At 37.6% G+C, this 13962-nt stretch overlaps 1 protein-coding gene across 3 annotated transcripts in view; it reads left to right on the forward strand.

Annotated features, from left to right (window-relative positions):
• Positions 1-13962, forward strand: part of LOC129489445 (CD302 antigen) — a 149458-nt gene that overhangs the window by 37192 nt on the left and 98304 nt on the right. For all 3 annotated transcript variants that reach the window (XM_055292001.2, XM_055292000.2, XM_055292004.2), the window contains exons 14-20: positions 1133-1214; positions 5165-5233; positions 7882-7996; positions 11428-11463; positions 12120-12295; positions 12957-13024; positions 13302-13381. In XM_055292001.2, the coding sequence (XP_055147976.1) occupies positions 1133-1214; positions 5165-5233; positions 7882-7996; positions 11428-11463; positions 12120-12295; positions 12957-13024; positions 13302-13381 (626 nt within the window). The remainder of the gene's footprint in view (positions 1-1132; positions 1215-5164; positions 5234-7881; positions 7997-11427; positions 11464-12119; positions 12296-12956; positions 13025-13301; positions 13382-13962) is intronic.

The following is a 13962-nucleotide window of genomic DNA, read 5'->3' on the forward strand; positions in this document are numbered from 1 at the left end:
CATGTACTAACAAAAGGTTAAATTATATGGAATATTATTGGTTGCCTAAAAATGTAATAAATTTTAGAAAATATTTTCAAATGGAGTTAGAGGCAGGGAAAATTTTCTATGCTTATATCACATCTACTTATGCTGGATATTTATCCCTGGCCAGAGCATAAACATATTTGAGGGGAAAGGATTACTTAGACATATGTTCCTGCCTCCATATTGCTTGTGTAGATAGTCTTCCTTGGAAGGCCTACCCTTCTTCCTCTTGGCCAATCTGAATACTGGCATTCAGATCATGACTAGAAAGAAATGTTAGCGATCCCTTGAAGAATATCTTTTGTCCTACCAGCCTCACAAAGTCTTTCTTCATTTTCTGCAGTCCACAGTGACCTCTCCTTTCTCTGAACTTTTGTATCACCTAAAATGTATATAACTCATTTGATAGCTTTCATAAATGGTCTTTACTTTTTTGTTCATATATATCTTATCTCTCTATTTCATATTACATTTGAGGGTAGATACAGGTCTTATACTTCTCTGTGTCATCATTGTGCCTAGCTCAATGCCTTTTACATAAAAGTATAATACTTATAGGTGATAAGTATAATCACCTAAATTATTGCTTAATATATTTTTCTGATATATTTCTTTGGCACATAGGCAATACTCAAATGTTTGTTTACTTTAAACTTAGTGGATAGTAGGAACTCAACTATGTTTCAAATATTGTTTAACAAAAATTTAGCCAAATCGTTCTGCATTTTAAAGAAGAATATTTGATAGTGTTATAGACAAACACTTTAAAGAAATGCCATTGTTGCCTTTGACTGTATCTGAAAATACTGTTTAATATTCAAGCACTACAGTAAAAGTCTTGGAATAATTTCCATTTTTTTCCTCTTAAAATTCAAAGTAGAATGGTTTTTGCCTTTCATATGAAGAAAACAGCTTAAAATGTAGTTTTAAAAGTATGGTATTTTTCTGTGGCTCCCCCACATTAAGGGCTTAGTTTCATTTCAAAAGACTTCTTTATGTTGCTTGAAACTGTGCTTTTCAATTAGTGACGCACTTTAGACATGTGAGTGCTAAATATTTTTGCCAAGCATTGTCCTCGTATTTTTAACACTTGCTTTTTACATAGTGGCCAGCGTTGGCTGTGGATTGGTTTGAATAAAAGGAGCCCAGATTTACAAGGATCCTGGCAATGGAGTGATCGTACACCAGTAAGTTAAAACATTATTGTTTTAGGTAGTATGGAAACACTGTTTGTTTCAATAACAAGTTGATTGTTAAAAAATACATTGACACCTAAAATGTATGTGAAACCACAAAAGACCCTGAATAGCCAAAGAAATCTTGAGCAAAAAGAATAAAGCTGGAGTCCATCACACTACCTGAGCTCGAAAATACACCTCAAAGCTATAGTAACCAAAACAGCATGGTACTGGCATAAAAACAGACACATAGACCAACAGAACAGAATAGAGAGGCCAAAAATACATCCATATATTTATAGCCAACTGGTTTTCAACAAAGATACCAAGAGCACACAGTGAGAAAAGGACAGTCTCTTCTATAAATGATAGTGGGAAAACTGGATTTCCACATGCAGAAAAATGAGATTAAACCCTTATCTCATACCATATAGAAAAATCAACTCCAAATGAATTAAAGCCCTAAATGGTAGGCCGCAAACTATGAAACTACTAGGAGAAAACATAGGGGGAAAGCTCCATGACATTGGTCTGGACAATGATTTTTTTGGATACAAACTCAAAAACACAGACAACAAAAACCAAAATAGACAAATGGGATTACATCAGACTAAAAAGCTTCTGCACAATAAAGGAAACAATCAACAGAGTGAAGAGACAACCTACAGAATAAGAGAAAATATTTGCAAATTATACATCTGATAAAAGGTTAATATCCAGAATATAGTCATACATCACTTAACAATGGGATACATTCTGAGAAATGCATTGTTAGGCAGTGTTTTTGTGCAAACATCGTAGAACATACTTAAACAAACCTAGATGGTACAGCCTACTTCACACATAGGCTACACATCTAGGCTTTATATTGCTCCTAGGCTACAAACCTGTAGAACATGTTACTGTACTGAATACTGTAGGGATTTGTAACACAGTGATAACATAGAAAAGGTACAGTAAAGATATAATCTTGTGGGAACGCATCTCCAAGGGATGGCTATCATTTCTTTCTAGCCATGATCTGAATGCCAGTATTCACATTGGCCAAAAGGAGGAAGGATAGGCCTTCCAAGGAAGACTATATACACAAGCATATGGAAGCAGGAACATACATGTAGGCCATCTGTGGTTGACTGAAAGGCCATTATGCAATGCATGACTGTAGATAAGGAACTCAAACAACTCAATAGCAAGAAAACAACCTGATTTAAAAATGGCCAAATGACTGAATAGACATTTCTCAAAAGAAGACATACAGATGGCCAACAGTCATGGGAAAAAAGGCTCAACATCACTAATCATCAGGGAAATGCAAATTAAAACCATAGTAAGTTATCACCTCCCACCTGTCAGAATGATTATTATAAAAAAGACAAAAGATACATGTTGGTGAGGATGTGGAGAAGAGGGAACTTTTGCACACTGTTGGTGGGAATGTAAATTAGTACAACCATTATTGAAAACAGTATGAAGTTCCCTCAAAAAATTAAAAATAGAACTAACCACATGAACAGCAATCCCACTACTGGGTGTATATTCAAAGGAAGTGAAATGAGAATGTTTAAGAGACTCGGAGGGTGACTGCAGCACTATTCACAGTAGCCAAGATAGGAAATCAAGCTAAGTGTCCATCAACAGATGAATGGATGAAGCAAGTGTGGTACATGTACACAATTGAGTACTACTCAGCCATAAAAGGAAAGGAAATCCTGCCATTTGCGACAACATGGGTGACCCTGGAGGACATTATGTTAAGTGAAAGAAGCCAGGCACAGAAAGACAAATGCCACGTGATATCACTGAGATGTGGAATTTAAAAAAAAAAATGGATCTCGTGGAACTAAAGAGTAGAATGGTGGTTTCCAAGAGCTGGGGCAGATGGGGGACTGGGGAGATGCTGGTCAAAGCATACAAAATTTCATTTAGATAGGAAGAATAAGTTCAAGAGATCTGTTGTACAACAAGTTGGTTATAGTCAATAATATTTTATATTCTTGAAAAATGCTAAAAGTAGATGTTAAGTGTTCTCACCACAAAAATGATAACTGTATGAGATAATGCATTTGTTAATTAGCTAAATTTAGTCAGTCCACAATGTATATATACTTCAGAACATCATGTTGTATATGATAAATGCATATACTTTTATCTGCCAATTTAAAAAATAAAATAAATACGTTCACATATCATACAACCATTAAAATTATGTGTCTTTATTGAAATGAAAATAGAGTCTCATATAGGCAGTAAGGAAAAGACAAGTTACAAGTCTTCTTTTTATTTTTAAAAACCCATATGTATAGTCTCTCTATATATAGTCCAAAAATAGTAAAGCTGTAAATATAGTAGTCATCTTTGGGTAGTATGAGTGATTTTTTTCTTTTTGAAATGGGGTCTCACTCTGCCACCCAGGGTGAAGTGCAGTGCTGTGATCTCAACTCACTACAACCTTCACCTCCCAGGCTCAAGCGATCTTCCCACCTAGCCTTCCCAGTAGCTGAGACCACAGGTGCATGCCATCACGCCCGGCTAATTTTTTTTTTTTTTTTTTTTTTTTTTTTTGAGACGGAGTCTCGCTCTGTCGCCCAGGCTAGAGTGCAGTCGTGCAATCTCTGCTCACTGCAAGCTCCACCTACCGGGTTCACACCATTCTCCTGCCTCAGCCTCCTGAGTGGCTGGGACTACAGGCGTGTGCCACCACGCCCAGCTAATTTTTTAGTAGAGACGGGGTTTCACATATTGGCCAGGCTGGTCTCTAGCTCCTGACCCTGTGATCCACCCGCCTCAGCCTCCCAAAGTGCTGGGATTACAGGCGTGAGCTACCGTGCCCGGCTACGCCCAGCTAATTCTTATATTTTTTTGTAGAGATGGGGTTTCACCATGTTGCCCAGGCTGGTCTCAAACTCCTGAGTTCAGGCAGTCTACCCATCTCAGCTTCCCAAAGTGCTGGAATTACAGGTGTGAGCCACCACATCTGGCCACAGGTGATTGTTTTCAAAGCTTTCTCTTTATACTGTTTATTTTCATTTTTATAGTGAGAAGCTGTTCTTTTTATTATCTAAATATGGAAGAGTTATACAAAAAATAAAATATATTTTTCTGGGGGGACTAGGTGGGGATGACAGAGTCTCACTGTGTCACCCAGGCTAGAGTGCAGTGGTGCCATTATGACTCACTGCAGCTTCAACCTCCTGGGTTCAATTGATCCTCATATCTCAGCCTCTCAAGCAGCTGGGACCACAGGCACATGCCACCACATCCAGCTAATTTTTGTATTTTTTGTAGAGATGGGGTTTCACCATGTTGCCCAGGCTGGTCTCGAACTCCTAAGCTCAAGCCATCTGCCAACCTTGGCCTCCCAAAGTGCTGGGATTACCGGCATGAGCCACTGTGCCTGGCCAAAAGTATCCTTATTGGAGGAAATTAGTTGTTTGAAGAAACCTCTAAAAAATCCTTGCTATTATTCCACATGTTTATATTATAAGGATATATTAATGTAATAGTTATAGGAGCAAAATTATTCTCAGATATTCAATATTTACTCCAAATTACCATTGTGTCACCTCCTTTTTTATTCTTTCTAAATGTAAAACTCCTTGAGTTTATTTTCAAATTGGAGCATATCTGAGATTAGTTAATCAAATAGTGAGCATTTCAACACATGCAAAAAAAGAAAAAAGTATTTTGCAAGCTTGATTCTCTATGACTCCAGCGGCGAACTTAATACACCATTAACCTCTACTTCTGAAACTGTGGCTTCCTTTGTTTGGAAACTTATGACATTATGACATTTGCTAAGTCCTCTCATGATTTAGCATCATGATACAAAAAAGAGATGAAAAAGTTTTCTTTCTGTGGCATATGAACACACTTGAGTGATTAAGGCTGCCTAAATTACATCTAAATTGCAAATATTTATACATCAGTCTTAAATTCTCAAGCCTCTCTTGTATTTTCAGGTGTCTACTATTATCATGCCAAATGAGTTTCAACAGGATTATGACATCAGAGACTGTGCTGCTGTCAAGGTCAGTACAATGCTGGAAAATCTGCATATTTAAAACATAAATCCATCATCATATGCAGTCAAGTAACAGATCCATGGAGTGTCTTTGTATGTGAAGCATGATGTTAGATGCGGTGAGAGATAAGCACACCCATGGCCTGGCCCTCAGCAGCCTAACTTACACTTCATTTGAGAGGATAAAATTCATATTCAAGAAAACCTCTCTCATTACCATGCAGTAATAAGCTCCAAATGAGGGGGCTGAGGAAGGCTAATGAAATTCAGAGGAGAAAGTGAGTCCCATGGCCATTTTCCAGGAAGAGGTGGGACTTGAACTGTGACTTTAAGGATGGATAGAGTTTCTACAGATGGGATAGGGTAAGGCTTTCTCATGAGGGGATGGTATGAGAAAGTGGCATAAAATAAGGTGGAAGTGGAAGAGAGCAGTGAGGAGAACAGAATACAGATCAAGAAGTTTTCATTGGTGATGTCCTTGATAACAGTATTAGGAAATCAGATTGATGCCACGTTAAGGAATTTCTACACTTCTTGATAGGCAACAGGGCATTTTTTAAAGTTTCTGAGTAGGGAGGGTCACATGAACTAAGGAGGGTATGAGGAAGATTCATCTTGAGACAGACGTCAAAATGCAACAGGTAAGATTGGAAGGCATAGAAGACCAGTTAGGCATCTTCCTTTACAGAATGCATTCATGTGTCCATTTCATAAATAGTCCAAGGAGTCAGCGAGGCACTGGGGGATAGAACAATGACAAGGTACAAAGCATAGCCGTCATCTTCACAAAACTAAAGTCTAGTAGGAAATAAAGACAAGTAAACAATTACGACACCACTGAGTAAGGACTATGACATGCAAAATACAAGTTTTATGCAAGAAGAAGAATATTATGAAAGAATAATAATGATGGTGACGGTGATGGTCTATGGTGGTGGTGATGATGATGATGGAGCAGCTAACACTAATTAACTCCTTTATGAGCCAGCCACTGTACTAGGCATGTCACATATGTCACATAGCACATAAGCAATCTTGTGAGGTAGGCGCTGTTACTGTATTCATCTCACATGGAAATTTGAGCTGTGAGTAATTTACTCCAGCTTACATGGAGTAAATTTAAACTGAAAGAAGTTAAATTCACACCCATGTGTGTCTGGGTCTGGTACTCTTAACCACTATGCTATATGACTAGGCATTTATAGAAATAGAAAGGGTACTGATTTATGAGAAAATTGTATGTTTTAGTTTAGATATTTTGAATCCAAGCTAGCTGTAAGATGTATGCTATGGCAAGTTGAGATCAAGAGTCTTGAGTTGAAAGGAAAATGTATATTTAAAAAAAGGGCCAAGAAGTGGATTTGGAGGAACTGCCAATATATAGAGTGAAAAAAGATGAAGATGGAGGAGACATCAGGTAATATCTTTGATTTATAGTCCAAGAAAGAGATTCAACAAGGTGGCTGACCAGAAATGTTACAGGAAGGCTGAGGCAAATAAGAACTGACTGGCTGGGCGCGGTGGCTCACGCTTGTAATCCCAGCACTTTGGGAGGCCGAGGCGGGCGGATCACGAGGTCAGGAGATCGAGACCACTGTGAAACCCCGTCTCTACTAAAAACACAAAAAATTAGCCGGGCGTGGTGGCGGGCGCCTGTAGTCCCAGCTACTCGGAGAGGCTGAGGCAGGAGAATGGCGTGAACCCGGGAGGCGGAGCTTGCAGTGAGCCGTGATTGCGCCACTGCACTCCAGCCTGGGCGACAGAGCAAGACTCCGTCTCAAAAAAAAAAAAAAAAAAAAAAAAAAAGAACTGACAAAGCCACAGGAAAGCACTGTTTTCAAAGTAACTCTTTTAGTAATGAACTGTGTAGTACATGTCATTTTTATAGAATTCCCAACTTAACACAAGAAAAGGTGAAAACTTCAGAGAAGCTTATGGAATGTTTAGTAGTGTTGAGAACACTGGTACAATAAACTGTGTTCTAGGGAAATAGAGTTGCCAAGTATGGAGAGATTTGAAAATCTGCCAAATAAATAAAGAGATACTAATGCAACCTGCATCAGGAGCAAGCCCAGCCAGGGCAGTGTTCTGTAAGGAAAATCTTACCTCACCTGCCACAGAACCCCCAGAAACTTGGTCTTAAGAGAAAATAGTCCAAGAAGTGATGGATGTCTCTCACAAGTAATGCCTTCCCCTATCCTTTTTATCCTACTTGCTGACTGGAATTTGTAATGAGCCATCCTGGACCATGTGGAGAAGGGCAAAATCCTAGAAATGGCATGGTAACACCAGAGAAGGAGCCTGAGCCACTAAGGCTGGACTTTTATGTCACTTTCTGATCTAATTTCATCGCAGCTTGGTGCTTAGATACCTCTGAAATAAATATTCTAACAAAAATTGTCAGGTGTGGGGGAGAAAATTTGCATTTTGGACATAAACATGACCTTACAACATATTTCCTTTGTTAGCCCCTTTGAAGGCTCCTGCTCAGGGTATTACTGTTTAAATATTCCATTAATTCATGTGTTCATTTATCAAACAAATATCTTAGGTGCTAGAGCTAAAATAGAGATCAAAGTCATAGGGCTTACAGTTTAGTGTTCCATAAGGGATGTATCAACTTCAAAATATTCTGCAGTACTTTTCCTCTTTTAGGTATTTCATAGGCCATGGCGAAGAGGCTGGCATTTCTATGATGACAGAGAATTTATTTATTTGAGGCCTTTTGCTTGTGATACAAAACTTGAATGGGTTTGCCAAATTCCAAAAGGTAAGTGGTAGTTATTCCTTTTCACAACCTTCTCATGTTAACATTGTGAATGCTCAGCTCAAAGTACCTAGGGGAGCATTTTGATCTATAATTCTAATGTCTAAAAGCCTATGATGATGCAATTAATATGTGGAGCACCCCCTGCCTGACTCTGGCTTCTAGTAGAAGGCTAGCTTATTGAAATTTGGTGATATCTTACTCTTTGATCATGGAAGAATTTGCATAGAAGATAAAATGTAAGGCTGATTTAGGGAGATTAGATTTTGGATGAAATATTTTAAGCAAAAGGAGAAATGTAGAATCATTTTAGTTTTTATTTTGATGCAAAATGAAAAAAAAAAGATGATCTTGGGAAGAATAAGGCAGAAGTCAAGAAATAAAAATTTGGCAGGTCGCTGTAAAATTTAGAAGCAATTTTCAATGAACTATAAAACTGCTAATACTTTATATAAATTCAAATTTGAGAACCCAGTTAGATTGATAGTACAGCCTTTGATAACAGGAAGGAGAGTGGGGAGAAATGTAGATACCATTTTACTTTACTTTTTCCAGGAAAACATGAAATATTAAGAAAAATGTTAAGAAGATTTTAATTCTCAAATTGTTATTTTTTTTAAGACTTTTTTTTAAGTCTTGCTCGGTCTCCCAGGCTGGAGTGCAGTGGCACAATCTTGGCTCACTGCAGCCTCTGCCTCCCAGGTTCAAGTGATTCTCCTGCCTCAGCCTCTGGCGTAGCTGGGACTACAGGCACCCACTACCACACCTAGCCAGTTTTTGTATTTTTAGTAGAGTCAGGGTTTCACCATGTTGACCAGGCTGGTCTCGAACTCCTGACCTCAGGTGATTGGCCCGCCTCAGCCTCCCAAAGTGCTAGAATTACAGGCATGAGCCACCGCACCCAGCCTCAAATTATTTTTAAGCAGAGATTGGCTGTATTAAATTAATCAGCAGAAAACCCATAGAAGGTTTTTAAATAAATCTTTGAACTGAATGTAAACAGATCATTGAAACTAAAGGTATATCCTCCTACAAGTTCTCAAAGAACCCAAAGTTCACATCATGGAACTGCCTATTAGAAGACTGTTTTTCCTAAAATAGTTAAAAAGAGCTTCAGATGTGACATCAGGTAGTAGCGAATCTCTTTCACAAAGGCAAACTGTCAAACCAGTTGTGAGGGAGAGACAGTTGTGTTGATGGGTTTTTCTAAAGGATAAATTACGCCTGAGTTATTCTTGATTATTTTATTAAACCCAAAAAAGGGACAAAGGAAAACCAGTTTGGATATCCTTTAAACAAGTGGAAAAGTAACTTGTACGTAATTAATTCGGACAATGTCTCTGTTTTGAAGCGTTAATATGAGCCTCCCATTACTCTCTGGCATTTGTTAGCATTCCACAGACAGTGTCATTGTTCCAGCCAAGGTGCCCTCAATGGGAGCTGCTGCCCCCACCTCCTGTTTGAGCAGTGGAACAGACCCCAGAGTTTAAACAAGGGCAACCTTAGAAATGGCAAATTAGTCACCACAGGAAATAGTATGAAGGGCATGTGGAGGTGTATATATATATATTTTTTAATACATATGTTTTAACAAGAGAGAAAGGAATTAACCCACTTAAAAATAGAAATCAATTAATCAAACAAATCTAAATAATTCCACCTCCATTATCCCCATGCAGAAAGAAAATAAAAAACTAAACTCCTGTTCTCAGACTGTCCCAATCACTTGAAGCAATCAATGATTGCTTGCTCCAGGGTTTAGATGTTATGTTCACCCTTTTTTGACTGTACTGTACCTAACCTTCTAAGTTACGACGTGATGCATTCAGCTGGTTGGATATTTTCTTGGTTATTAGAGCAGCCTAAGTTTACTCAACTTGTATTCATCTGTATTTTCTGGTTTTCTTAAAGAAGTGTTCGTCTTATGTATAATAAATCACCATGCCTCTTCTCTGGCTCTTGCCTTTTTATTACTTGGTTCTAATTAATCCTGTCTTCCCTAAAAGAGATATTTTGACAACCTGTAAATTTGAAGTTACCTCAACCACAGTGGATATTTGTACTTCTTAAATATTCTTTTTTTAATTGAGAAAACTGTGTCAAAAATAAGGCTCATAAAAGTGTTTTTAGGAAAATTACCTATGATGCCATTACCCAGACATAGCAATTTTTATTGTATTTCTTGATACCTTGTACACACATACATGTTTGCAGTCTTGTATAAAAAATACCTTGCATCCTACTTTTCTCACTAATTTAAAGATATTTAAAGGTTAGCCATAGCTTTCCCTCCCCCCCACACAAATAATCAGAAGTCTTTGACAAGATTACAGACAAGAAACTGTGTACATTTTGAACTGACTTGCAACATTATTGTTGGAAATTATCCAATACAAATAGAATTGGCTCAGAGAGAGACTAAAGATGCTAGCTATTTCAGGCAGTCCTCTGACTCAGGTCTTCTGATTGCCTGAGGCTCACATGCCACACCAAAATTAAGACCAGCTATTTGACTCTGTAATTTCTAAGATTAAGCAAATGATGTCTTTGACTTGAAGCCAGTGTGATCTGTGGCCAGAATGAAAAGGGGGAGGAATGCAATAGGCTCCCATGGGGAACTGCCCTGTGCCTGGCCCTGTGCTAGCCGCTTCCTCCAGGGCATCACACGTGACCTTCACTCTCTGTGAGTCAGGTAGCCATCTAGTTTTCTTAGAGGAGAAAATCAAGGCTCAGAGAGGGTTAAGCAACTCATCTGAAATACCACGGCAGCAAAATGCATAAGGGCATTTGCACACTGACCCGCCCAGCTTCCAACCCAGAATTCTGTGTAGCATGCCATTATTTCCTCCGTTTCCATCTGGGAATCCTGAGTGACTTTTAATTATTTTCCTCTCAGTTTTGTCTCATCTTCTCAAAAGGTTCAACATTGGAGCATTGTACGTTGTTTCCAAGGATATCTTGGAAGACAATGAACTCTATCAACCTAAGTTTACAGAATAGTTAACTTGTTTCATTAGATGGAGAAGTGGTTCTTGAATAACTTCCCTTTACAGTGATCATTATTTTGGTTCCTATTTCTTATGCTTCTGTGTAACACATACAATATCATTATTTACTTGTTTTTACTTTCTAATTCTTAGCTGTATTTTCTCCATCTGTACTTCTTTTGTGACCTCTGTGACACAAGGTAAAAAGACTGCTAGAAATACTTCATTAATATTTAACAGATCTGTGTTTTGGATTGCTCCTAAAGCAGGTTTAGCATTGGCCCCACAAAATACAACTAACGTGATCAAAACGTGAAGTGGCTTGGCCAGAAATGGACAAGCCTCAACAATACTGCAAGTCCTTTTGAGCTACATTAAAGGCCCTACTTATAGTATACCCTGATCTGTCATGGAATACTAATGCCACTTGCTTTCTTCCTCATACAGGCCGTACTCCAAAAACACCAGACTGGTACAATCCAGGTGAGTTAAGAAAACTGAAATTTAACCAAAGCTGCTTTTACCTTGTCACTAATGCATTTAGTTAATTATTTAAGTGCCAGCTTCTTCTCTATACATCTTCAAGTGAGACAAAATTTCTCCAGGCAAGGAAGGCGAGTGACTGGTATGGGATGAGGTGATGAGGGTGGCTTTTTCCTTCCCTGTGAGTGCAGGGGAGTGGCAGAGTCACTGGCTCAGGAATCTCTTGTTCCTTGTAGTCAGTACTGCCCCAGCCAGAGAGGGCCAGTAATCTGAATTACTGTTTATAGTTTTGAACACTAACTCATGCTTAGAGGACACAGTTTGCTTTGCATAGTCATAATTCTAATCTCTTTCTTCTTCTTCTTCTTCTTCTTCTTCTTCTTCTTCTTCTTCTTCTTCTTCTTCTTCTTCTCCTTCTCCTTCTCCTTCTCCTTCTCCTTCTCCTTCTCCTTCTCCTTCTCCTTCTCCTTCTCCTTCTCCTTCTCCTTCTCCTTCTCCTTCTCCTTCTCCTTCTCCTTCTCCTTCTCCTTCTCCTTCTCCTTCTCCTTCTCCTTCTCCTTCTCCTTCTCCTTCTCCTTCTCCTTCTCCTTCTCCTTCTCCTTCTTCTTCTTCTTCTTCTTCTTCTTCTTCTTCTTCTTCTTCTTCTTTTTCTTCAGAGCGTGCTGGAATTCATGGACCTCCACTTATAATTGAAGGAAGTGAATATTGGTTTGTTGCTGATCTTCACCTAAACTATGAAGAAGCCGTCCTGTACTGTGCCAGCAATCACAGCTTTCTTGCGACTATAACATCTTTTGTGGGACTAAAAGCCATCAAAAACAAAATAGCAAATGTAATTTAAAAGAATATATTTTAAATATATTTCTTATTTTCCTATTTATTCCATTTAAAAAATTACAAAAATTTTGCCAAAATCTGCAAAAGTTAAATTTTTCTTTAATGCAAAATCTGCCTCACAACATCCAAATTTGTTTCATGTTAGAAAAATTAAGTAGAATTGCTTATGTTTTAAAATATACAAGATTAATAATAAATGTCACTTTATAAGGTAAACATCAGTAGATAATATAGCTCATTCTAATTCCCTGTCACATTTTTTACTAAAAGTCAACTTTATAGTTAATTTGAGTTTCTGTTTCTACTAATAAGTAACTTTGCAAAATAGTTTTTGGGAAGAAAAATAATTTCTGTATTTTAAAATTTATAATTAATTGCAATAGGATACTGTATGCCCACTTAAAGTATTAGTCTAATTAATATATGCCCGTAATTACAGCTACCATATTTCCTGTACCCACAATAGGCTCTGTAAGTATACTGAGAGTTTTCAACTACTCTTTGGCAAAAGGTCCTAGTTTGTATAATTTTGAAATCTAAGTAAGGAATGTCTAGAAATTATAGTAGTTAGTGATTATAGTAAGACAAGGTATTTCAATCAAAACCCTCAAGGAAGCTCAGCACATATAAGGATGGATGTTTGGCTTGTTTTTCAGATATCTGGTGATGGACAGAAGTGGTGGATAAGAATTAGCGAGCAGCCAATAGATGATCATTTCACATAGTAGGTGACATCATTGATTCTACCTTTGTAAAGTTATCACTTAAAAGAAGCAGTTCCTTTTACTAAATGGATTTCTATTTATAAGTAGTTTGAATATTAATCCATAAACTGCCTAAATTAGAGAAACCAAGCTTTTTTGCATGTTAGCATCAAGAAAAAAGGGGTATAGAGTAATGGTATTAACATTAAATTTAGAAATAAAATAACTTACAGTAAAAAGAAAAAAATGGAACACCTAATTACATTACGAGTTGTCAAATCTGTCATTTTCTTTTAGCTCACGATATCCATGGCACCGCTTTCCTATGACATTTGGAGAGGAATGCTTGTACATGTCTGCCAAGACTTGGTTTATCGGTAAAGTTAATTCTAAATCCTTTAATGCTGATTATGTAATACGTGAAGTTCAGGTTCAGTTTCTAGCTTAATGTTGTTTTTCTTTTGATTATATGTTTGGTAATTTCATCTTATTCTGATTTATTGTTAACAACAATAGCTCAAATTCCCGATGCAAATAAAGGTACTTTTCACTGTGAATATTTTAACTTCTTTATCCTAAAGCAGTTATTTAGTAATAAACTTGCCACTTTCCTAATTGATAAATGTCTAAGCAAATTTTCAAAGATAAGCAGGCAGCAGTTCTAAAATATAGTTTAAGTCCCCTCCCACTGATTACACTGCCCCTTCAACTCTCTTCCTACCTTCTGCCTTCACCCTGGGATGGTATGGTAGTCACACAAAATGTGTGCCGTTTCATAGAGAGTATTGGTATGCTGTAAACTACTGATAAAAATAATCATAGAAGACAGAAATGGCTAGAGAAGAAAGGGAATATATTTTAAGCATTTAGGAAAGATTGATTTCAAGAGCCTTTCTTTACTACTGGGTTGCTTTTAAAATGTGCTGACTTGGCTGGGTGCGGTGGCTCATGCCTGTAA

Source organism: Symphalangus syndactylus, chromosome 9, assembly GCF_028878055.3.
Source record: "Symphalangus syndactylus isolate Jambi chromosome 9, NHGRI_mSymSyn1-v2.1_pri, whole genome shotgun sequence".
NCBI classification, from domain to species: domain Eukaryota; kingdom Metazoa; phylum Chordata; class Mammalia; order Primates; family Hylobatidae; genus Symphalangus; species Symphalangus syndactylus.